The following is a 27,852-nucleotide window of genomic DNA, read 5'->3' on the forward strand; positions in this document are numbered from 1 at the left end:
AATAATGACGGAATAAAAATCCTGTAAATATAAGATCCGAGGAATATTAATATTAATATTAATAAAAATAATAATAATAATAATAATAATTAAATAAGAGAAAGAGAGGAAAAATGAAATTAAAAAAAAAACAAAAAAAAACGGGTCTCGTGCTTCCTTTGAGGGAATAAAAAAAAATAAATAAAAGAAACTAATACGAGATTAGGATCTTCGATCTTCGTGGACGAAGATTCAGGAAGATACCGTTTGAGATCGCATGATTTAGAGAAGATATAAAATAAAAAGGCTCGTAACAGGTGACGAGCATTTTGAAAGGGGTGAAGAAAGGGGCGAAGAGGGGAGATTTTACATGGCGAAACATTTTTAGATATTACGAAAATATGCGTTTTTTGTTTGATGATACTTTGCGTGAAAATGAGTATGCGAGTTGTTGCGTGTTCCGTCGCGAGTGTCTGTATTTGTTTGTTTTTTTTTTTTTTTTTTTTTTTTTATTCCTGTATTATTTCTAAAAGAAATGTGCGATTTTTATTTATTTTCCTGTTTGTTTTTGAATAAAATAATCGAATAATATTCGACGAGAGAGAGAGAGAGAGAGAGAGATGAGTTAGTTTTCTGCTTGATTTATATTTCGTTCGAAATATAATTTTTGTATTTTTTTTTTTTTTTTTTTTTTTTAATCGAGTCGATAAACAAAGCCATCGTGAAAAATGAGAAAGGAAAGGGAAAGGGAAAGAAAAGAAAAAAAGAATCAATCGACATACACAACCCGTGCACATTTCGATCTTTCAATTGCATCGCGGAAAGCAACAAAGTAAAAAAAAAAAAAAAGAATAAAATAATGAGACGGGGGAAAAATAGTTGAAAAGAAAATAACGATAGGAAGTAAAACAAAACAAAAAAAAGAACAAGAAATAGAAAAATATTACAAAACGTGTGAATTTTAAATAGCGAGCGAAGCTGTCCAATTAAATTAAATTAAATAGGCGAAGAAAAAATACAGAGAAAAAAAAAACAAGAAATTTAATTAAATAGAATAACAAATAAAAGAATTAAAAAGAAGAAATAGAAAAAGTAAAAAAGAAAATAAGAAATTAAACAAACAAACAAAAAATAACAATGATGTACAGCGAAAAGCTCGAAGTTGAGTAGACCGTAATTTGCAAATTAGTAAATAAACAACAACAACAACACAAAAAAACCAAAAAAAAAAAAACAGAATATTTGACTCGATCGAAAAAAATGATTAAAGAGTGTCCCTAGATTATTATTATTATCGAAACTAGAACTAGAAGCAGAAAATAAAAATTAATGATAACAGTAAACGGAAGGTAACAAATTAATAATAATAATAATAATAATAATACTAGTAATAATAATTAAAAAGAAAAAAAAAATAATAAACCCAGAGGAAGTTTTTTATTAGATCAGCGGCCGGCCTTTTGAAATCTTATTTAAATAATAATAATAATAATAATAATCCTAGTGCTCTCTAATTAATTTTATTATTATTATTATAGTTTTTATTATAATTAGTTGTATTATTATTATTATTATTATTATAATTATTATTTTACGAATAATGAGTTTGAAGTTTCGACGGAACGGAACTGCCATTAAACGAAAGTGTGGCAAGAAAGGTAGTATTTTAAGTATATTTGGCAATAGATATTAGAAACCAAAATTTAAACAAACGTATAAATAAATAAATAAATAATTTAAACAAACAAATATTAATAAATATCGTAGCATACTTTTGAAATATTAGACGCGTAAACACACAGGCAGCCCCGTAATTTCTTATGGTTTCTTACATTTTTTTCTTTTTGTATTTATATTTTTCTTTATAGTTCCTAATTTCTTTTCTAGCAGCTATATTATTGTAAAACGTATTACGTGGTAGGCTGATTTTTAAACAAAAAAAAAAAAAAAAAAAAAAAACAAAAAAAACGTTAATAAAAAGATGAAATAAAATTGAAAAAAAAAGTAAAAAAAGAAGAAACGAATAAATGAATCGGACTATACTTGGGTTTGTGTGTTTGTTTGTTTGTTTGATCGTTTTATTTATATATAAATATAAATAAATAAATAAATTGCATCTCCGCGTGAACAAAGAGTAAATAATAACAATAATAATAATAATAATAATGTAATAATTATTTTTTATTGAAAATACGCGCTTCGATAGGCTATGAACTTTTGTCACCGAAAAATATATATTTTATCGTCTGACATTCGTTTGTTGGAATTTATTAAATATAAAATTGAAAATTGAAAATTCGAAAGAAAAGAAAGAAAAAGAAAAAATGAGGAAAAGAAATGACAAAAAAGAATAAAAAAATAATTGTCACGACTACGACGTTGATTGGCTGGTCCAGCTGGTTTTTTCTTCTTTATTTTTTATTACATTATTTTTAATTCACGAAAAATTGTATAATCCGTCATGTAATAGGATGATCAATATATTATTTTTTTTTTAAATAATCGAGAATATGTATTTCATATTGTTTTTTTTTTAATTTTAAATACTTTTCTACAAAAAAAGAAAATTGTATTTAAATAAAATCAATTCAATATACATCTTCGAAATTAAATTTTTGATCATCCTAAGTATCGATACTGTACTTAAATGTATAATAAAACAAAACACAAAAAACAAAAGACGGGTCTAACGAAATTACGATAATTTTTAAAGAAAACAACAAAAATTTATAAGAAGAAGAAGGATTTGAATGGGACAAAAGTAATTTCGATCGATAAAAATGAATTAGAAAAAAAAAACCCAAAGAACAAATACACCATCGTACCTAAAACTAAACTAAACTAAACTAATTAAATTAAATTAAACTAAATTGAATTAATTACTTAAATAAATAAATATTTCCAATTAGTTTCGGCTATGCTCCTAGTTCAAGTTTGAGAGAAAAAAAATATAAAATTACGTTTCTAATCCGTACAACGAGATACGTTTTAAAATATAATATCTATAGTAAAGATAATAAATAATTACAAAAAATAATAAAATAAAATAAAACAAAACAAAAAAAGAACAAATAACAGAATATAATAACTTAAAATATACCAAAGAATCTCTCGCAAAATTTTAGACATTAGTTTTTCTAGGGATGCAACAACATGCATCCGAATTATTTGCATAATAATCCAAAAAGGTTTTTAAACACTCGACACTACATACAATATTTTTTATTTATTCGTATATTATATTTATTATATTATATTATATATCAATTTCATTTATTTATTTTCTATTAATTTTTGTCCTATACTTTGTTTCTTGTCGAAAAAAAAAAAGAAAAAGAAAGAACCGAGTAATAAATAAATAAATTATTGGCCTCTTAAAAAATATATAATTATATATATATAATTAGAATTGCAGTAAACTGATAAAATATTCGAATTTAGGAACAAAAAAAATGAATGAAACCTACACACACGAAGATAAAGTGTGTGTGACCTGTAAAAAACGTACGTTCAAAAATAGGCCATCGGTTATCATAGAACATTCAAAGAACTGACAATTGAAGAAGGAAATATGCTATTACTATTCCAGATAAAACAGGGAAACTAATACATTTTCGTTTTATCTACCAAAAAAAAAAAAAGAAAAATGCATGTAATACCGGAAATTGAACGAAAGACAACAAATGAAAAAAAAAAAAGAAAAAGAACTGGAAAATTACGTACACGTCCAAGGGCAAGTAGTATTATATCTATAATTGTAGTAAGTATTAGAACTTAACAACAACAAAATCTATTCCACGAAGTGTATTATTTTCTTTGATAAGTAATTAAAAATAAAAAAGAAAAAATACAGAAAAAAGAAAAATAAAACAGAAAGGATAAGAAATTATAAGGGAAGATAGAATAGTGACGAGATTTTATCGGCAAATAAATTTCAAAATTATTCGACGAATCAGCGAACGAGTTATCAAACGAACCGCATTCTAAGTCTGACTAACGTTTTACCGATATATATATATCCAAGAAAAGAAATAGAAAGGAAAGAAAAAAAGATTATGATAAGGAAAAAAAAAAAACGATAAACGTCGTATGTGAGGAAAAAAAAAGACCATAAGTTGTTAACTATACATATGTAACATACATGATTCAGAAAAAGAAAGAAAAAGAAATGAGAAAAAAGAGAAAAATGAAAGATTTAAAAATCAGTCGATGTATTTTTTAATGCCCGATAATAATTATGTATAATAATTAATAATAATTAATAATAATTAATATAACACACGTAAATCTTTGAATACATATTTTCTGTGTTATTTTTTTAATTTGATTTTTATTATCGTTTTGTTTGTTTTTTCTTTTTTTGGTTCACTGGATCGGCCAGAATTTTTTTGATAATCTTGAAAATACATTTCCTATTTTTTAATTATGATTTGTTTGTTTGTTTGTTTATTTTGGAAGAAGAGAGAAAGAGACGTGTGTGTCTGTGTATGTGTGCGCGTGCATGAGAGAGAGAGAGAGAGAGAGAAAGAGAAAAAGTAAGAATACCTCGAGCTTCGTCGCTGTACGATTTAAAAAATTAGACACTTCGACTTAAAATTAGATCGATTATTATTAGGACGTATTGTATACAACAATTCAAAGTGTTTGAATAAATGCTTATTTATTGGAGATTATTAATGAACCCCTCTTCTTGATAATTAATTTTTTGTTCTTTGCAGTTGATTTATTTAAAAAAAATAAAAAAAATTGTTTGTCTGTTTGTTTTTTTTTTTTAATTATAAATAACCTTTAGTTCATTTTTATTACTTTTGTGTTTATCGTATCTATAAAAATTGTTACGTTTAATTCTTAATATCTTTGGTACTTTTGTTACTTTCTTATCTTGAGTATATATTATAAAATGTAATTACAATAAAATTATTAAAATATTTAATAAAAATATATATATATATATATATATATATATATATATAATTATATAATAAATTATTTAATATAATAAATTATATATTATTTAATATAATTATTATTTAATATAATTATTATTTAATATATTATTTAATATAATAAATTATATAAATAAATAAAGTATATAATAATATATATATAATATAATAAATATATATATATCTATTTGATTTTTAACGTGATTGATTATCTATGATCATGATCGATATTTATAAGAAAAATCGATATAATAATTGCGTTAAACCGGTTTTGTAAATAATTATCATACGACATTCAAAATTTGAATATTTATACATCAAGCATCATTAATACAAGGACGAATTTTTTTTCTTTTTTTATAACAAAAGAAAAAAAGAAGAAAAAAAAGAACTAAGAGGTGTTAACTGCGTGTGACAGGTTAAAGTATATTTATTCTTTCAAATAGATAAAAATACGAATTCCTATTTTTTATTGCGAAAGTTTTATGAAAGTTAAATAAATTCAAACAATTCTTCAAATCTGTCAAATATTTATCCGACTAACAATAAAGTTAACTTAATCAAACAAGGTTAACGTATACACACACACACACATACACACGTTTATGCGATATCAGTAATCACGTTCTATAGTTATCTAATAATTATTTCTAATCTAACAATTGTCCTATTAATAAATCTTTTTAATTAAAACAATGATATTAATAATATTAACAATATTATATAAAAGAAAATGAAAAGAAAATGAAAAAAAAAAAAAAAAAGAAACAAATAGAACTTTCGAAAAAAATCATCGCAACAATATTTACAATCGATGATATGCAATATAAATAATTATAGGCATAATCGAGAATATTCTTAGGATAATTGCGAAAGTGTTCTGTTACAAGGACGGTAAATAATACGTCATAGTTTCACGAGTTTACGTATAATAGATGAAGTATGAAAAAGCAAATATGAGAAAATGAGATTGTGAGATTGTGAGATAAAAAGAGCAAAAACGAGAATTGTTACCTGTGTAACGGACAATTCGCAAAATTTGAAATGAACAATTAAATTGCAAAAAAAGAGAGCGAGGAGAAAGAGTGAGTGAAAGAAACAGAAAGAGAGATAAATAAATAGATAAACGGATAGATAGAGAACAGAGCATATCGATGATAATATTAAATTTAGCGATGAAGTATGATTATAATCGAGATGTTCACGTAATGCCGCCTGTGAAATCTTATCTATGAAGCTTTTAACAAGGAAGGCGTAGAATTTGATGTAGTAGTATGTGCGTGACTGGCGTGTTAACGTTGTCTAATCTCTTTTTCCAGTTAGTGATATATTATTTGTATTTTTTTTTTCTTCTTCTTCTCCTCGTATTTCTTTTTGTAGTGCAGTTGGTTAGTTTGTTGTTGTAAGAAAGAAAAAAAGAAGTATAACCGTGCAACTAATTTGAAATCAATCGACGAAGAAGAAAGAAAGAAAGGAATAAACAAACAAACAAAAACAACAAATAAAATGACAGTTATGAGCGAATTGAAACAAACTTATAATAATTTATTACAAGGTAGTTACGTTAAGTTACGTCACGTTAATAAATTTCTAACTAACAATGTAAACGAAGATGACTCTGTTAATGTTGTCGAAGAAAAAACATTGCAACCATATAATAATTATTATCCATCTGACAACAACATATATGCAACAAAAGAAAAAGAAAAAGAAAAAGAAGAAAAAGAAGAAGAAGAAGAAGAAGAGGAAGGAAAAGAAGACAGATTTATAGTTAAATATAAAGGGCGTGTTTTTGATATTCGTGAATTTTTAAGTCATCATCCAGGTGGTAGGAAGACGCTTAGTTATTACAAGAACAAACATTTGGATCGAGTATTGAAAGATTATCCTCATTCTAAGGCAGCCCTTTATTTGTTTGACGAATACGCTTTGGATAATAAAATTAAATATAGCGAGCTTGAAGTAAGTTTTAAATCAATCAATAATGTGTGAATTATTATTAATTATAATTAATTTAATTAATTAGAAAATTATTCTACACGAATATCTCTTTGGTCATCTTTTATTTCTTTTTTTTTTTCTTTTTTTATCGAGCACTACTTATGTTACATTGAATATACGCCCAACGATTAATATCTTCGTTTCGTAATAATAATTCGTATTTCTGATAAACGAAATTCGACAAAAAAGATCTGATTAATCTGATTTAACTATTCTGTACGATTTTGATCATCGCATATACATTGGAAATTCAAAGGCTATAAATTGTTTATCAATTTTTTTTTTCTTTTTATATTGGATATATTAAATAAACACGAAGGACAAATGAGAAAACGGCATTAACAACTATACTTAAAACGAGTTATTATGCAATTTCGTACTTTTTTATTCCGAGAATAATTCAATAGACCAATTTATCGTGTCCAATCTGTTCATCCTTTTTCTATTTTCTTTTTAATTTTTTTTCTTTTTTGTGTTTTATCCAAGCGACACACGAAACGTGAGAAATTTTCTTACGAGGTATGATTTAATCCGATAAACAAAAAAAGTAGTGAATTAAAAATTATAAGATCGTTCGAATAAGCTTACGTAATTAAATTCCAATGGAATAAAAAGATAAAAAATAGAAAAGAAATAAAAAGGAAATACGTTCATTGATAATTATGAAAATTGATAATCAATGATTAATAAGATTCAAAGATATCCGAGTTATCAATTCTGAGAAAATAACGTTATACGGATAAACAGATAAATTAGATAATATTAAATGTAATAAGAAAGATACCAAAATTATTAGAAATAAAAAAAAAAAAAATGTTTAAACTAAGATTCGTCCTAGAGTCTGATCGATTGGAATGCACCACTTCTAAATCAAGTTGGCAGTTTGAGTGATAAATATTGGGAATGGGTTAATCTACCTGTGAATCGACCCATACGACTTTTTCAATCCAATGTATTAGAATTTTTAACAATAACACCATGGTACTTGATACCAATCGTCTGGATCCCCATATGTGCATTATTTCTCTACACGGGAATTAGTTCAATCTTAGATCATCAATTTCCAAGTAAGTAATCGCAATTATCATCTATATCTCTTATTAAAATAGTTTAAAACAATTTGTTAATAATTTATCCGAGAGAAAAAAAAAATATTAAAAAAAGATATTAAAATGCAACATTAGCTTATTTGTTTTATAATACTTGCTTTTTTTTTTCTTTTTCTAAAGTTATCTAATAATTACTATCTTAAAACAATTAAAAACTACATTAAAAAAATAATAAAATAAATTTTATGATTTTGTATGTGTGTGTGTGTGTGTGTCTTTTTCTTTTCTTCAGTTGTTTCTTTATTAAAAGGCCTGGTAGCATTTGGAGCAGGTGTATTGTTATGGACATTTGAGGAATATTTGTTACACCGTAAATTATTTCATTACAGGCCACCAGAAAATTCCAAAATACTAATCACTTTGCACTTTCTTCTACATGGTTTGCATCACAAGGTAAATTCGAATAATACAATACTGACAATAAGTAAATTTATCTATTTAATCGTTTGATAAAGTGACAGATTCGTGAGACACGTTTCTTGAAAGAAGATTTAGTATGCAAACGCGTATCCAATGAACTCATTGAACTACGTCTATAGAGATGAATCATGCAAAGCGTTTAGTTTGTTTGCCTTTCTCAGAACAGGAAGCTTCTAACTTAATTTGGTCTTCTATAGGATACATTTCGTATATTAAATATAATTTAAAATACATTCCTTTTGTTTTTTTTTATTAATTCTAGGCACCATTTGATAGTCAGAGATTAGTATTTCCACCCATAGCTGGTATCATCATGGCTATTGGTATATGGAATTTGTACATAATGATATTTCCTGATTTTATAGCTAATTTTATTGCAGCTGGTACTACTGCAGGTGAACTATCATTATTATTATTATTATTATTATTAATTATTATTAATTATTTAACAGACATATATGCATATAATTAAACATTTATGCTCTACGCAATATAAATTAATTAAACATATAAAGTAAATAAATGTAAATCTAAACAAAAAACAAAAAGAAAAGAAAAATCTCTTTTATACTTTTCGCAGGATACTTGTGTTACGACTTAACGCATTATTATTTGCACTACGGTGCACCCAACAACAAAACATATTTATATAATTTAAAAAGATATCACAATTATCATCATTTTTCTCATCACGATAAAGGTAATTTTGTTTAGTTATTCTCTTAACGATTTCTTTGTTTTATTATTATTGTTGTATTCTATTATATGATTTTATTCTTATATAGGTTTCGGTATCAGCAGTAGAATTTGGGATTACGCGTTTAATACAACCATACGTTTACAACAGTTGGTTAAACCAATCGAATGGTAATTTGTATCTTATGGGTAATAAATGCGATACAAAAGTTTATATTTAAAGTATGCAGCACGACGCCTTCGGATTTAATTAATTAACTAATGTTTAGTTTCATATATATAAAGTATTTACTTAAGTACTTCAAGCCATATGACTTAAATAAATTAAAAAAAAATACGATTAATACGATTCACTAACATAAGTGAAATACCATGTCATTGATCAGTATTATACATGATGAATTTAATAATTAACACGATTTAGGAAGACCGTATGAAAAATGCATAATGTATAAAGATAAATTATAGTAAGCTTTTGCTTATTATCCTTGTACTGTTATTAGAGTCTTGTGATAAATAAACTTAAGTACATCATTCAATATATTTAAATTTATAATAAATCAAGATTCTTCTTAATCAGATCTGCGAATAAATTTTTATAATAAACTTAAATATACCTAATCATCCTTGCATTATTGTTTAACAGGATGATGTTTATTACCACAGCCAGATAAATTACTTTCATATATTCATTAGAATTAGATTAAACGATATCTTTGTTTTTTCTTTTTATCTCTTATGGTGTCTCGGTTTTAATTATTTTCCTACCCATACTCAATTGCGAAAACGTACTTTTGTTCGGAGGTGGATTTAATCTAGACGACAAGAAAATGAAAGGTTCGAACAAAGTTTGTCTATCCATTACGTTGACTTCATAATGTTTGATCTTTTCCCTGGTACACCAATTACTAGCCTTATTAGATGTATTCTCTAAACTATTTGATTTATTTTCATTATTAGTTTTATTACCTAAAACTATTACTGTTATTTCTTTCTTATCCTTGTTCTTATCGATGTCCTTTTTCAACGGCAACAGAACATCCAATGATTCGGGTTTGGTTGTATCGTAGACTAAAACGTATCCATCAGCAAATCCAAGATAGTGTCGGGGAAGTTGTTGGTTGTTCGCATTGCTCTGCAACGATTCCAAGCCTGCGGTGTCGTAGAATCTTACTCTCTCTTTTGTACCACGATCGGTTTCTATATTAGCGACATAAATATCTTCTATCGTTGGATGTATTTCCTATCAAATAATTAACAAATAATATTCTTTAATAATTGATTGAAATTATTCTTTGGATCAAAAATATTTTAATAAATTATAATTTACATAACCAAAATGATATCTTACTGTTTTAGGTGTGACATTTCCATGAATGAGCTGTTCCAACAATGCAGTTTTTCCTACTCCTTTCATTCCACAAACAACTACTCTTGTTGGTTTCCCCATATTTAGAATCTGGCTGGTTGTCCTTACCACGATTTCATTATTTCTTCCTTCTCCTTCTACGTCACATCTTGGAATTTACACATGCAGTGATGCATCGCGTTTGTAACCTTCACGTTGCCACATTCGCATAATTCTTACTTTTATCTATTTTATTATCAAACTATTATCAAACTCTTATAAACTCTTATTCTTATTCTTATAATTAATGACTAACATTACTCGATCTTTCCATTGAATATAGAAATACATAGAAACTAACAAGTTCACTTTTTTCCTAACTAGATTTATTTTACCACCTGTCGGTAATAGTAAGTACTTAACGAGATGACGAAACAATTTTATCAATGAATGGTACAATCCTATCAAAGAATACAGTTATGACGGTACAATACTATCCAAGAATATAGTATTCTAATTGAAATTCATTCATAAAAATTTAAACTTTAAATTAATTAAAATATTACATAAAAAGAAGAAGAATTATGTCGATAAAAATTATTTAGAATTTTATTACAAAAAGAAATATTTTCAGTGTGTTTTTTTAAGAAATTATTTTGTATACAATTTTATTTATTGAAGTATAATTAGTAATATGTAATACACACACACAAGTGGTATATAATATATTTATTTAAATATAATTAAAAAACAAAAGAGAGAAAATATTTTTTGGAAACACACTGAAATATACAGCCATTCGCCCGGTAGTACTTGCGTTACATAATTTATAATTAAATTTAAATAAATCGCAAGTAATACCGACCCAGGTCTCACCGCGAGGAGGTTGCTGTGTTTGGAGACCCCCGGGCTAAGACTCTACTTCTACATTTACTTTTTTTTAATAAATTTACATCATATTTTTCATTTATTAAAAAACAATTTTTTTTTTCAAAAAATGCAACGCGTAAAACGAGTCATACATTTTTTCTTTCAACTTATTATTCAAGTTGAATGAAAAATTATGAACATCGTTTTAAATCGATCCTACCTACCCGATTTACAATCCTAAATTAACGCAAACATGCAAACATGTAAACGCTTTCACGTAGATTCGCTTGAAATTTTAAATACAAAATACAAGTTTTTTTTTATTTAACAAACGCAAGAATATAAACTGTTTTAATTTACATTCGACCGAAACTTACAATGTAATAACACGCAAATTGTTACAATAGGAACGCACTCATTTTTATGTGCACGTAAGTAATTGTACCGTTTGATAGGATTGTACCGTTATTTTAATGATAATAAGAATATTATTATTAATGTCAATATTATTTTAATAATAATAAGAATTCGTAATGAAATATCAAAAATATACATCATATTATCGAATGAAAATAATTTAACATAAATTCTTGTTTCATTACTCATCTTATTATCATACTTATCGATAACCGATTTTATTATCTTATCATCTAATATATAGTTCTATCTACGACTAATCCTCTTCAGATGATATTAACAATATTGCTATTTGTGAACAGAAACAATCTAACAAAAAAAGATTTATAATTAAAAAAGAATTGATGAAAACCAACAGCCACCAGTGAAAATGTACTGACAATAAATGCATAATTGACATTCTAAATCAAATACCAGAAAATTTGTTCACACATACACACATACATTCATACATTCATACATTTAGACAGAAAAACCAACACCACGACTACTACGAGAACACAAACTAAGAACAGTGGAATAGAATCTTGCCAATATCGATGAACCTAAAACAAAAATTAATTTTATATTACTACGTATGACAATTATACGTAATTTTTATTAATTTATTTTTATATCCTAAGTGATTGCATTACAAACCTTGGGATACTATTGCAGACATTGTTGTAAATATCCATTGATAAATGGTATTTTGCAATATGAAACCTTACAGCTTGAAAATACAGTACTTTCTATAACAAAAAACTAAATAAAAAGGGCATGTGTGGGAAAATGAAATTCGATGTATAATCCACGATAAAAACTTTTCAATTGGATTATTTAAGTAATGAAATTTAAAAAAAAAATAATTTAAATGACCAAAAAGTGGACATTACAAAATACCGAATTCTCGATGCATTAGAAAATGTACTTTTCTATATTTAAACACAAGTGAATATGAAAAATGCATGTCTCCGATGCATACTTTTTTCAATATACAAATATATGAATAGAAAAATGTTTCTATTTCATACAAAAATTATTAATCGATTAATACAATTACAAATACACATAGGAAATTATTCAAGACACATTATAAAAAACTTAATCAATTGTGAATATTTCACAATATTTAAAAAACTAATTAACGTCGCGTTCAAAGGAAACAAAATAAAAAATATTGCACCTTGCGTCGTATTACAAAATGCATACGCAATTATGCATATCGCCATAACTATAACCATAACGAGATCAAATCTATGTTTGATCGATAGAGTAGATAAATTTTTTATTTAATTACATTTATATTAACGCGAAGTATGCAGTTACATCGACGAGTGTCTGATGTACATATTACACCACTTAAACATATACAAGACACTTTTTTATTTCTACTAAACTATTAAAAAATAAAAAATAGTAATACAATTTCACAATTTTCGAAGCACGTATTTTAAATAAATATGAATTCAAGTGTACACAATGCAATACGGAATCTTAAAGGAAGAAGAAAAAATTGAAATTCAATATACAAAAATATTAATTGAATATTAAAACAAAATTGATAACTAATTAATTGCTACTGCTTGCTTTAACAGATTCTAAGCTAATCAAGTCTTATAGATTGTTAACCGGAATAATGTGAGTAATTTTTATTATTAATTAGGAGGGTGATTGATTCTAATTGGACTAATCAGATTAGTCCATATATTTAGAGTAAAAAAAAATATATAAAAAAATGTAAACAATTGTAAAAAATAGAAAAATAAAATAGTAGAATAAGATTATTCCAAGTTAAAATCTACAAGCTTGATAATCACCCAGGTGCATTTACAATCCCGTATACAAGCCTGGGGTCCCTGTACTCAACTTATTCGTATAATCCACACTCTCGAGAGTGTGGGGCAGCCTTTTAATTATATTTATTTATATATCAAGACTTGTGCATTTTTATTCCAATCAAATAATTTTTTCTATTATAAATCTGTGTAAAAATAGTCGAATGATTTTTATATCATTTTTCTCTGCTATCATTTATCTCTGCCTTCATTTATCTCTGCCTTCATTTCTCTCTGCTTTCATTTCTTATATAAAAACTTTTATTTATTCATATATATTTAATGAAAATACTTTCTTCAAATCTTTCTTATGCGAATTAAATATTTATTTGTTAATAATTTTAGAATAAAAAATGCACATCCTTGACATATTTAAACGCACTCGCATGTGCTGGCTGCACTTTCGCATATTTTCATTCGCTTAGCAAGACTTATACGTTTCTAATCAGAATGATTCAAAATAACTTCTCATTAATTTGCACTATTTAATTATTATATATAGATTATATACAAAATGAAATTTTCTAATTATTATTAGATAAATTTCTTTGGTTAAAAAAAAATAATATGAAGATTGAAATATTAAAAATATTTATTTATTAAATACTTTCATCAGTGCACTTATTCATTCATTTTTGATCATTCTGAATGAGAAATGTATATTCTTACCATATTTTCATCTGCATTTAGTAGGTATGTTCGACTGCATTTAGCAGTTATATTCATCTGCATTTGGCAGGTATGTTTGTACTTACTGCGATTTTCGTATGCACTTTTCAGTGCAGGCAAGCCTTTTAAATTGTTTCATTTATGTACCAAAACTATACATTTTTATTCCAAAAAAATTATTATTCTACTTTTATATATAATAAATAAAAAAATATATTAAAATTGTGTTTTCATACTACTCATTATTTCTCCTCCATACATCTCTTGTAAAATCTTTCTTCAAATATTTATGTGTAATAAAAATATTTTCTCCCACTCTCTCTTATGAACTTATTAACTTTTTCACTTGATATTTATTTATAAATAATTTTGGAATGAAAATATATATTCCGGACATATTAATATGCACTTATGAGTGCTGGCAGCCAGCATAATTATATTCATCTGCATTTAGCAGGTATGTTCGATTGCATTTAGCAATTATATTTATCTGCATTTAGCAGGTGTGTTTGTACTTACTGCGATTTTTGGTATGTTCGATTGCATTTAGCAATTATATTTATCTGCATTTAGCAGGTGTGTTTGTATTTACTGCGATTTTCGTATGCACTTTTAAAGTGCAGGCAAGCCTTTTAAATTGTTTCATTTATGTACCAAAACTATACATTTTTATTCCAAAAAAATAATTATTCTACTTTTATATATAATAAATAAAAAAATATATTAAAATTGTGTTTTCATACTACTCATTATTTCTCCTCCATACATCTCTTGTAAAATCTTTCTTCAAATATTTATGTGTAATAAAAATATTTTCTCCCACTCTCTCTTATGAACTTATTAACTCTTTCATTTGATATTTATTTATAAATAATTTTGGAATGAAAATGTATATTCCGGACATATTAATATCCACTTATGAGTGCTGGCTGCCATTTGTTTTATTTCATTTATTTAGCAAGACATATACGTTTCTAATCAGAATGATTCAAAATACCTTCTCATTAATTTGCACTATGTAAATATAAATCAATTATTATATATAGATTATATATATAGAATAAAATTTTCTAATTATTATTAGATAAATTTCTTTGGTTAAAAAAAAAGTAATATGAAGATTGTAATATTAAAAATATTTATTTATTAAGTACTTTTATTTTATTAGATTATATATAGAATATTATATATAATATATAGATTATTAGATTATATATAGAATAAAATTTTCTAATTATTATTAGATAAATTTCTTTGGTTAAAAAAAAAAGTAATATGAAGATTGAAATATTAAAAATATTTATTTATTAAGTATTTTTATCACTGCATTCATTCGTTTATTTTTGATCATTCTGAATGAGAAATGTATATTCTTACTGTATGTTCATCTGCATTTAGCAGGAATTTCCATCTGCATTAAGCAGGTATGTTTGTACTTACTGCGATTTTCATATGCACTTTTCAGTGCAGGTATGTACTTACTGCGATTTTCATATGCACTTTTTAGTGCAGGCATGTACTTACTGCGATTTTCATATGCACTTTTTAGTGCAGGCATGTACTTACTGCGATTTTCATATGCACTCTTCAGTGCATTCAATAAGAATGATTCAAATTTTCTTTTTATTAATTTGTTACTATTAAAAAAAAAAAATTCAACGATCATATATTCAATAAAAAAGAAATGTATAAATAGGATAAAAGACTATGTAAAGCAAAGTGAAAATAAGAGTCTGGTAACCATTGGGATGCAATAAAAAATACATTACATTATATATATTCAAAAAATTATTATATCTTGAAAAAAAATTGAAATATATTGAATTGAGAAATGAATTGAAATATTGAAATATTTAAAATATTTAATTATATATATTTCAAAAAATTATTATCTTGGTAAGAAATTGAAATATATTAAATTGAGAAATGAATTGAAATATTAAAATATTTAAAATCTTTAATTATTATATACTTTGATTAATATGTTTATTAATTCAATTTGAATCATTCTGAATGGTAAAACCTTAATTTTGTGTCCTTATCTGCATTCATGAATGCAGGAATGTCCTCTTCTTCCATCGTTGTATCCAAATGCACTATTTGTGCAAGCTGCAGCAATCCATGAACGTCCACACAATTTAAACGAACGTGACTCTAATTTTATGAAAAATATCTAAGACAAGACTCTAATTTATATACTTTAAAAATGCAATGACTCGACTATTAATTTATTTTAATAAGAAAAATGCAATGAGACTCTAGTTTTAATCTAATGTAATAAAAAAATTCCAATGACTCGACTTTTAATCTAATTTAATAAGAAAATTGCAATGACTCGACTTTTAATTTAATTTAATAAGAAAATTGCAATGACTCGACTTTTAATATAATCTGAAAAGAAAACTGTAATGACTCGACTTTGAATCAAATAGAAAAAAAAATGCAATGACTCTATTAATTAATTAAAAATAGCAAAATCTAGATTCTAGTATTTAAAAGACTCAAATTTTTCACGAACGCGAGTGTGTGGAACAGCGTTGGGAGATGGAATGGTCCATCATCTCCATTCAGGAACAACTTATAACTAATACTACTACGAGCATAAGTGACAACGTGATAAAGGGGTAGAAAAAGGATTTTGATATGACCACGAACCATTGATCAAAGGGTTATCAAAGATATCCTTTGAAAAATAACTCGTAGTCGAATAGTTGCCCACTTGATACCACAATTTGTGGGGGCCTCTTCGGCATTTTGCCTCTTCTTTGCTTCGTGCCCTGACCACTGCAATGGAGCATTCCCTACGTGCGACGCAAGAAAAGATTACGTATCAAAAAACGCCCTACCGTTTGAAACAAAACATTCACAAAAATTGGCACATTTCAGTGGATTATATCAAAAGAATGAAATCGTCCCTGAGCTAAACCGACCTAATCCCGACCTGTTCTCACCATACGCGACAAGGCTCAAACCCTCGTGTTTAATAAAACGCATTTTATTATACGAGACGCATTTGATCTAAGCTGAAAGAAAATTGGGAAGGAACCAACACAGTTATTAGTAATTTTATTTCCGCAGGTTTTTACGCTGGTATTTTTTTTTGTTTTTGTTTCTTTTTATTTTTGTTTTTATTCTTACTTAACCTAACGAGAGGTAAGAGCTTGCAACGTACAGTATCGATTTATTCTAAATAATATAACCACTGAAATATGACAAAGTTCATAAATGCATCATCCCAAACGCCACTGACGAATCCCAACACGCAAACTCAACTGCGTTCCTACCTGGTGCGTCTCGATTTTTTCTAACACAAATTTTATTTACTTACTTATTTGTAAAATAAAATAAAAAAAAAATAAATGTGTAATAGATTGAAAAAATATTGAATTAATTCCGTAAAGTAATCATACTAGCTTGTGGACGATCAATGAACTCGAAAGAATTCAATGATCGTACGCAACTACACAAGCACATTTAATCGAATGCTCCAGCAGATATATTTTTCTGAATGATGAACCTATTAAAAACTAGGATTAACACGTTGCACATTAAAGGTGAATAATGTTTCGATAAAAAGAAAAAATTACAACAATTGTAATAATCTCATTTTATTCGAATAAGTGTATGTTATTGCTAACATTAAGAAGTATATTACTAAAGATCGCGAAGTGCAAGTGTTAATATACTTAAAAAACTAAGTATCAAAACTAATTCAAAATCCTTTGCTAAGTTCAAAAGATATTGGGTGATCTATCTAATGTTCTCATTGGTTGCAAAGTATTTTTGAACTGCTTGATACAATCATCTTAACTTAATGCAGAGTATCAGCAAAAAAATGGAGAGAAAAGGTATAATGGAAAATGTAAAAATTTGCTGACACTTAGCCGAAACCCCGGAGGCGGGAATGTCCACCCTGTATGGAAGCAAACCCAGTGCCGTACCCGGTCCTTACCTACTTAAAATTAAAGTATTCACATACACTCAGAAAGTATGCTACCTGCCTGCCTATAAACCTATATTTAAAAGTGCAAACAGACACACCAACACAATCATTCCACGCTGGATCTGTTACTCACATACCACCAGGGTGCAAAAAACCTAAACTAGAGAGCATGCCCCGGGGCACCTCCGACACCCTAGTTCAACCACGTTCTAAACTTATATGCTAATAGGAGTACGTACCGAATGCTGTAATCGTCTGCCAAGGCTAGTGATTATTGCAATAATAACTAATGCAAAAATACTGGTACATACTAGTATATATCTGCATACTAATATAATACAAGTATTGTCAAATTTCCACAAATAAATGTGAAAACTCTACTATTCAAAACGATTCGGAAAAAAAAAATGAGAAAAATTTAATGTAAGTAAAAAAAATACAAGTACATATCACACATGACTGTACAAGTATTTATTTGAATATTGAATGATGCATTAATAAAAAACTTTCACGAAACGATGTACAGTACACACTACCTGAAACGCACACACTGGTGTAAAGTACATCGTGCAATCACTAACACAATGACAGCCGCCAAAGGAAAACTTAATAACTAATAACCCATGCAAACTTTTTCTCACCCATACGTGTAACACCTGGGCAACACGCATCGATGAGAACGAAGAGAGCATAGGGGGGAGAAACGGGAGATTAGTATATTAGGCTGAAAATCCTGATCTAAAAAAACATAATTAACATACATATATACATGAAAAAACATTTTTGTAAAAATTCATCTAAACGGATTAAGGACTCTACAAGTCATTTGGTGAATAATGACTTAAGCAAGTGAATGAAAAAAAAAAAAAATACCCCATAAGAAACGTTTTATATTATTATATAATACTGTTTCGAGGTAGTGCAGTGTAGAGTGATTCTAACGGTGACAAAAGATGGATATTTCTTAAAAACCTCGGACGACTCTTTCACTAAATGGCTGTTCTAATTAAAGAACTGGGTTTTAAACCACCACTTAATTGCCAGAATCTATCCGGTCGCGAATTTTGTTTGTCTTCTTGCTCATTTATTGATAACAATATCGAAGTATCGATATATTGAAGTAAATTACGATTTGAAAAACTAATCACGATTTAAAAAACTGATCATTATTGAAAATCTAATCACAATTGAAAAACTAATTACGAAGCAATGCATATAAAACAATTTTTATATGCTTTTTATTGGCACGAAATCGAGTAAATTAATGCTCGATTTCACCATTACTAACACGATTAAATACGTAAAGACAAAAAAATAAGTACAATAATTAATAGCAGTGTCAATTAAGTGAATTTAAACCGATGAAACAAGAAGACCCTGGCCTAATCTAAATAAATCACAAATATAAAAATCACATATATATATTGGGAATCACTCGTGAGCAAAACCAAAGGTTTTACTCACGGTCGCTTATGCTCGTTTAAGACAAAACACATCTACGAATACAACCAGGAACCCGTGCCGATATTGGAACTTTCATCCTCGGCATGATTGGGTCACTGGAGGAACTTTAAATTTGTTCACTCACTCGTTACCAATTGTTACCATAAAAATAAAATAAAAAATGAAACTGAACAATTGGCAGTAGAAGTTCTGCGATGGCTCCAAAACACTCGTCCCCCTCGCTGTTGGTTGAACGATGTCGTGAAGTTGAAAAAAAAAAAAAAGAATTCTTGAATTGATGAATTGTTGAATCGATGAATCGATGAATTGTTGAATCGATGAATCGATGAATTGTTGAATCGATGAATCGATGAATTGTTGAATCGATGAATTGTTGAATCGTTGAATCGTTGAATCGATGAATCGTTGAATCGATGAATCGTTGAATCGATGAATTGTTGAATCGATGTATTGTTGAATCGATGTATTGTTGAATCGTTGAATCGTTGAATTGATGAGTAAGCTGTAAATAAAAATACAAAATAAAATTAATTATGTTTCATATCATTCAAAAGATTTTTCATGAATGAAAAACATGAATAAAAACAATCACGATTTAAAAAATGAATGTGTGAGAAGTAATAATTAAGATTAGAAAATAATACTAACCGTTCATTTATCCAGACGAAGCCCCAGATTCGTCGATAAAGATGATCCAGAAGAAATAAAGATGAGAAGTTGATTTAAATTTGATGAATTGTTGAATCGTTGAATTGATGAGTAATCTGTAATTAAAAATAAAAAATAAAATTAATTATGTTCCATATTATTCAAAAGATTTTTCATGAATGAAAAACATGAATAAAAACAATCATGATTTAAAAAATGAATGTGTGAGAAGTAATATTTAAGATTAGAAAATAATACTAACCGTTGATTTATCCAGATGAAGCCCCAGATTCGTCGATAAAGATGATCCAGAAGAAATAAAGATGTTAATTCACACTTTCGACCATGACAATATTTTAATCGAAACGCAAATCCTCTTCTACCGAATTGGCCAAAAGTGTGTTAATGATTCTAATCGCGTACCGAGCAAATTGTTTTTTTAACAAGAATATTTTAACAAATTCTTGCATTGATTTTAAATATAACGATTGAATTACTTTTAAAGCAATCTATATGATTGCATACAAAAAATGCAACATTTTTCGAAACAAAATGACTCTAAGATTGCATTGCACGCAATCGCAACTGAAGCTCTGAAAATCAAAGTTTAGTTAAAGCAAGTCGTAGCGTACTTCTGTTTATTTATTATGCTATAAGTAAAAAATATATTCTCATCGTTACAAAATTTAATTATTTAAACTACATGATCTCCAAAAATTCTGAAATCGTGCTACTATTTTCATGTGCAGTAATTATTAATAAAAAAAATATTCAAAAGATGTAACCACAAACTTATAACTATATATATATATATATAAAAAAGATAAAAAATACAAACGAGAAAATATCGCGTTGCATTCTATCTTTCAAAGAATAAATTTAATCGCGATAGGGTTATTTTTACAGAAGTATGCTAATTGCGTTAATACCTATAGAAAAGAATAGATATAGCATTAATGTAAAATTAAACAAGATACAATATTTATAAATAATCATTTGAACAATTAATTAGAATCGATTGAACGTGTCTTGAATTATTTAAGTGAATTTAATACACCATCAAAAATAAAATGAATTTAAATGAATCAAATTTAAATAACAATTGCAACGCGTAATTAAATAATTAATTCGATAAATCATTTCATTATTGCATTAGAATTAATTAATAAAACGGGAAGTTAAAATTTTCTAATGCATCGAACGTCAGCCATTGGCTCGACAGTGCTTACGTTGCACCATATCAATTTTATGGACACCGTAAGCAATATCGATTACCGGATCTCACCACGGGGAGGTTGCTGCGTCGGAGATCCATCCTAAAATTAAAAAAAAAACAAATAAAGAAATATACTTGCACATATGTATGCAGAGTTGTATGTACCACCATTGATTATTATAATTTCCATGGAACGAACGATGGTGAACGTCTTTCTGAAACGATGGAAACAATGGGATGATTGCATACGCCTTTCTGAAATCATAAAAAGAATGACAGATTATGGTAAAAATTGTTGTGAAATCATAGAAAAATATAAAATCATATTATTCTAATTACAAATCTTCTTACCTAATTTCAATGCATTCACGTCATCGATAATGATTGCATGTACCTGTAAATCAAATGAGATTTAATTAGATTACAAAATTTGATAACGAAATATTATTTAATTACCCAGTAATTAAATTCTTACGTGGAGCGAAACAAGTTGAGACTCGTCTCGACGGCGTCTTGAAACTGAATGAGTGATGACGTAGTCGAGTTACCTCTCCCCTCCTATTTACCTTATAAGGTAGTAGCGAAATGTTTTTCTATGCTTACTCGATGAGAGACAATGTGTATACATAGACAATGCTCGTTACCTCGTTTGACTTTGTCCTTCACCTTCGCATGTTTTTCTTTATCTCTGCGTACATTCAAACGTATTTGATCATTAGTATACATAAACGTAAACATAAGAAGTTAATACGTTATGAATAATACGTTAAATATGTTATATATAAAATAAATTACAAATAAAATACATTAGTATGAGAATGTATTGAATATACTGTTAATGTATTAATACATAAAAATGTATATATGTAAATACATTGTTATATAATAATGTAATACATATTCTAATAAATGTGTAGAGAAAAAATATGTATGGAAAACTATCAAAAATCAAATCGAATCTAATATGCTCTTCTTATCTTTGATATATGAAAAACGTATTTATAAAACCATAAAAAGGAAGGAATAATAGTAAATATTTCATTATTTCTAATAAATACATAAAATAAAAATACATTGAAATTATTTTCTATTTAAAGTACGTTAATACGTATGTAATGTTTGAACCAGTACATACGTGTTTAAATAATCTGAAATAAAAAGAGAGAATCAGATAAACTTAAAAAAAAATAACGCTTACCTCGGTGAATTTGAAGATAAAAAAGTGTACACAACAATAAGGTTAGGTATGCGTATTAGTGCTGGATTCTCCCAATGTTCAGTAACCTTAAAAAAGTAAAATAAAAAGATTACATTAGTATAATATAAATAAAATCAACATATGACTATATGTGTACGAGTAACCTATACTTAGGTATGTATGCCTGTATGTGTGTGTACGTATTAAATATCGAATTTAACACGAAATACAATCTTTGAAGATCTAATTAGAAAAAATAAGTAATTATAGCATTATTAGAGATGATAGTATGTACAAATATCGTGAGAAAAAACTAGAAATTAAAAAAATTAATTGTTAAGTAACATTGTTAAGATTTGGCGGGAAGCCGAGATAAATCGATGTTATATTTTCACAGATATCTGTCGAACTTTTTAATATTTCGTTTTAAAAACACTCACGTATGAAAATCTGATGTGTAGCTATCATTTGATATATAATAGGAAGGTGTAAAATACTTTTTAATTACCTGTATTAAACGGGATGATGCAGTACACTGGAACATATACACTTGACAGATTTTAAATATGGTGGTCGTTATGGCGCTATGGAACGTCTGTTGCACCTGCAAAGCCTTGTAGCTCTGATGACGTCATGGCTGCTAGATAATTTGGCATTTTTTCAATCTATTCTAGAAAAATATCGAATAGTTAAAAATAGGATATAAGAACATAACAGTTATCGAAATATATATTTTATTAAGTTAAACAATAAAAATTGATGATTAGAAAACATTTTTTAATTACCTGAGATTAATAAGACAACGAAGTCTCCGTGCGATCTCCACAACGGCCAAAAAGAAAAGAACTGATTCGCTAATCATCTTTGGTCTTACATTTCGGACGTCAAGTGACCAATCAGAAATTCCCAATTACCATATAGAAATGTATTTCACGCACATTCTTCATGACCACGCTAGTCAAGCTAGATATGATAATTTATTTATTAAATAAATAAAAAATTTATTCTATTTTATTATTTAATGTACACGTATCTTGTTAATATTTAAAAAATAACGAAAAGAATAAAGACAATATGCACTATAAACCTTATCACACCGCATAGAAAAATATACATAATTTATTTTTTACATAAATTAAATATCAATTTTATTAATTATTATAATTATCTAATTATTAATCCAATTAATAATTATTGTTATCTAATTTATTTTTCTATTAGGTGTATGCGTTCCTTGTTAATATTTAAAAAATAACGAGTAAAATAAAGACAATATAGACTAAAAACTTAATAACATTGCAACGTTCTGATTTAAACATTCTGTCAATTTTTATGTAATTGTTTAAACTAATATACATTTGTTTTAACGTCCCTGTGCAATGATGACTTTGGATAATTACATTTTCATTTAGAAAAATATCCCATTAAAATTATTTTATATTCAAAGTATGTTAATAAGTATGTAATGTTTAAACCAGTGCTTATGTGTTTAAACAATCTGAAATATAAAGAGATTGCATTAGAATATTAAAATAATTGTTAAATAATCGATAGGAATGTCTATTGTTGTCTAAAAGATCGGAATATATGATCTATGTACCGTCCCCTTCGAAATCCACCGTTGAAATGAGACGATTTAATGAGATGATTTATTAAATGTTGTTTATATGATTTTCCTAACGTTGCACATGTGTATAAAGTGAATAATCCATCTAATCGATAAATTTAAGATTATAACGTTCTTATTTTAGTATTCTTTTAATTTTTATGTAATTATTTTAGTGCTCCTGCGCAGTGATGACTTGAAGGGTAAAATTTAGCTGCAATATAAGAAAAATGCATTGGTGCATTAAAATGATTGTTAATGTATACGTAATGTACACGTATATGGAAATGAAAAAAGAAAGAACATTTCTCTAAACAATTATATAACTAATATATTAAAACAATTAATAAACATTATACTAATGAAAAATGTGAATTATTAAAGTTTACCATTATAACAGAAGAAAGCTGAGGTGTTTGCTCGTTTAAGTACCATAAAAAAATTGCCTGGATTCATTTTAAAATCTTGTAAGTTTTTCTTTTATGGATGTACTTGATACACAAAGCAATAAGAAAGCCTAATAGATGCTGTTCTTTTCCAAATCTTCAAATACTTGTAAATCTGCAAATCGTAAGATTGTTTTAATAAAGTATCAAGCAAACTATATATATCTATGTATGATATTTGTATAAGATATCACTCTCTCTCTTTCCCCTTCTCATACTTTTTATATTACTATTCTTTATGTTATAAAAGAAAAGAGATAAACTTACCACAGCTGATATCAATATAAAAAAGTAAACACAATTAGACTGTCAATGAATATGAATATTAATGCTGTATTCTGCCAATGTTTGGAAACCTAAAAAAAAGTATAAAATAACATAGCATTGGTAGAATATAAAGAAAATTAAATATATAAGTGTTTATTATACGTGTAACACGTTCCCTGTTAATATTTAAAAAATAATGTACAAAATAAAGACAATATACACTAAAAACTTTGTCACATTGCACAGAAAAACACAATCGTATAGATAAGAAACCAAGTTATAGAAATCTTTAAAACAAATGATATAAAACACTATAGCCATCCTTAAAGAATTAAAATATATTGAAACAAAACAATTGACATCTCTCATGCCAACCATGAAAGTATAAATTCCCATACTCTGTATTGATATGGAAAAACTCTTGTTATTTTAATTCTTGAAGGATGGCTATAATGCTGTATGTCAATTGTTTTTAAAATATCTGCAACGAGGTTTCTTTTCTATACGATTCTGTTTTTCTGTACGGTTTGTAGTGTATAACCTCTTTATTTTATTCCTTATTTTTTAAATATTATAAAGGAACGTTTACACCTAACAGGAAAATAAAATTATTTTTGATTTATTAAATAAATGAATTTTGTGTGTTTTTCTGTTCAGTGTGATAAAGTTTTTAGTGTATATTGTCTTTATTCTACACATTATTTTTTAAATATTAACAAGGATACTTTCATACTTTACTAAAACAAACTTATGATTTTCAGATTTGCAAGTATTTGAAGATTTGGAAAAGAACAGCATCTATTAGGCTTTCTTATTGTTTTGTGTATCAAGTAAATACATAAAAGAAGAGTTTACAAGATTTTAAAATGAATCCAGGCAATTTTTTTATGGTACTTAAACGAGCAAACACCTCAGCTTTCTTCTGTTATAATGGTAAACTTTAATAATTCACATTTTTCATTAGTATAATGTTTATTAATTGTTTTAATATATTAGTTATATAATTGTTTAGAAAAATGTTCTTTCTTTTTTCATTTCCATATACGTGTACATTACGTATACATTAACAATCATTTTAATGCACCAATGCATTTTTCTTATATTGCAGCTAAATTTTACCCTTCAAGTCATCACTGCGCAGAAGCATTAAAATAATTACACAAAATAGATAAAAATACGAAAATCATAACGTTATAATCTTAAAGATTATGTATTAGATGTATGACACCCTTTATACACATGCGCAACGTTAGGAAAATCATATAAACAACATTTAATAAAAGTACTTTCATAGAGGACAACGTCTCATTTCAACGGTGGATTTCGAAGGGGATGGTACATACGTCATATATTCCTAGTTCTTAGACAACAATAGACATTCCTATCGATTATTTAACAATTATTTTAATATTCTAATGCAATCTCTTTATATTTCAGATTGTTTAAACACATATGTACTGGTTCAAACATTACATACTTATTAACATACTTTGAATATAAAATAATTTTAATGGGATATTTTTCTGAACAAAAATTCTATTAACTGAAGTCTCCACTGCACAGGAACGTTAAAACAAAAGTACATTAGTTTAAACAATTACATAAAAATTGACAGAATGTTTAAATCAGAACGTTGCAATGTTATTAAGTTTTTAGTCTATATTGTCTTTATTTTACTCGTTATTTTTTAAATATTAACAAGGAACGCATACACCTAATAGAAAAATAAATTAGATAACAATAATTATTAATTGGATTAATAATTAGATAATTATAATAATTAATAAAATTGATATTTAATTTATGTAAAAAATAAATTATGTATATTTTTCTATGCGGTGTGATAAGGTTTATAGTGCATATTGTCTTTATTCTTTTCGTTATTTTTTAAATATTAACAAGATACGTGTACATTAAATAATAAAATAGAATAAATTTTTTATTTATTTAATAAATAAATTATCATATCTAGCTTGACTAGCGTGGTCATGAAGAATGTGCGTGAAATACATTTCTATATGGTAATTGGGAATTTCTGATTGGTCACTTGACGTCCGAAATGTAAGACCAAAGATGATTAGCGAATCAGTTCTTTTCTTTTTGGCCGTCGTGGAGATCGCACGGAGACTTCGTCGTCCCATTAATCTCAGGTAATTAAAAAATATTTTCTAACGTAAATAATTTTCTTATGTACTAATAGAATCTTCTAGCAAATGACTTCTAAATGATATAATCGAAAGATTACGATAATTTCGAGGATAAAAGATATTAACATAGAAAAAAATTCCATGTACATTGGTATGCATTTTTCTATGCAATTTTATATATATATATGTATCTTGTTTTACGGCATCATTTCTATAGATATCTACTTATAATGATCAATTTTGATTGTTTGGATTAATAAAGTATATATTTCGACAATTGTTATGTTCCTATATCCTATTTTTAACTATTCGATATTTTTCTATAATAGATGTAAACAAATGCAAAATCTCAAGTAGCCATTGGTCAACGGATTTCGCTACTTTTTTTGAAAGTGGACTACCGCGCATACTACCGCGCGCAGCAGATGCGCAGCAGAGGCAACGCAGTGGCAACGCTAGAGGGGTTGCAGGGGAAGAGTAGAGGAAACGCCATTTTCTGTCAGGTGTATATGTTCCAACGTACTGCGTCATTCCGTTTAATCCAGGTAATTAAAAAATAGTTTACACCTTCCTGTTATATATCAAACGATAGCTACATACAAGATTTTCATACGTGAGTGTTTTCAAAACGAAATATTGATAAGT

General features: G+C 26.8%; 2 protein-coding genes across 2 annotated transcripts; one reads left to right on the forward strand and one right to left on the reverse strand.

Annotated features, from left to right (window-relative positions):
* Nucleotides 1-5,690: 5,690 nt before the first annotated feature.
* LOC122515467 (dihydroceramide fatty acyl 2-hydroxylase FAH2) lies at nt 5,691-9,327 on the forward strand. The gene is given in 6 exon segments (XM_043632840.1): nt 5,691-6,887; nt 7,765-7,993; nt 8,268-8,428; nt 8,718-8,850; nt 9,036-9,166; nt 9,168-9,327. Coding segments are annotated over 6 exon segments (1,269 nt in total). The 5' UTR covers nt 5,691-6,431; the 3' UTR covers nt 9,327.
* On the reverse strand, nt 9,212-11,021 carry LOC122515466 (NF-kappa-B inhibitor-interacting Ras-like protein). The gene is made up of 2 exons (XM_043632839.1): nt 10,503-11,021; nt 9,212-10,394 (listed from the first exon to the last, which is right to left on the reverse strand). Exons 1-2 carry the CDS (start codon nt 10,599-10,601, stop codon nt 9,888-9,890), a joined length of 606 nt encoding a protein of 201 aa, XP_043488774.1. The 5' UTR covers nt 10,602-11,021; the 3' UTR covers nt 9,212-9,887.
* Between the last annotated feature and the right edge of the window lie 16,831 nt (nt 11,022-27,852).

This window comes from Polistes fuscatus, unplaced genomic scaffold, assembly GCF_010416935.1.
Source record: "Polistes fuscatus isolate 324 unplaced genomic scaffold, CU_Pfus_HIC Scaffold18, whole genome shotgun sequence".
Lineage (NCBI taxonomy): Eukaryota > Metazoa > Arthropoda > Insecta > Hymenoptera > Vespidae > Polistes > Polistes fuscatus.

Bases quoted from the DNA above. Each gene is read 5' to 3' on its own strand.
- LOC122515466 (XM_043632839.1), bottom strand. From the start codon at position 10,601: ATGGGGAAACCAACAAGAGTAGTTGTTTGTGGAATGAAAGGAGTAGGA. The intron at 10,395-10,502 runs GTAAGATATCAT...ATTATTTGATAG, and splicing joins GAAATGTCACACCTAAAACA to GAAATACATCCAACGATAGA.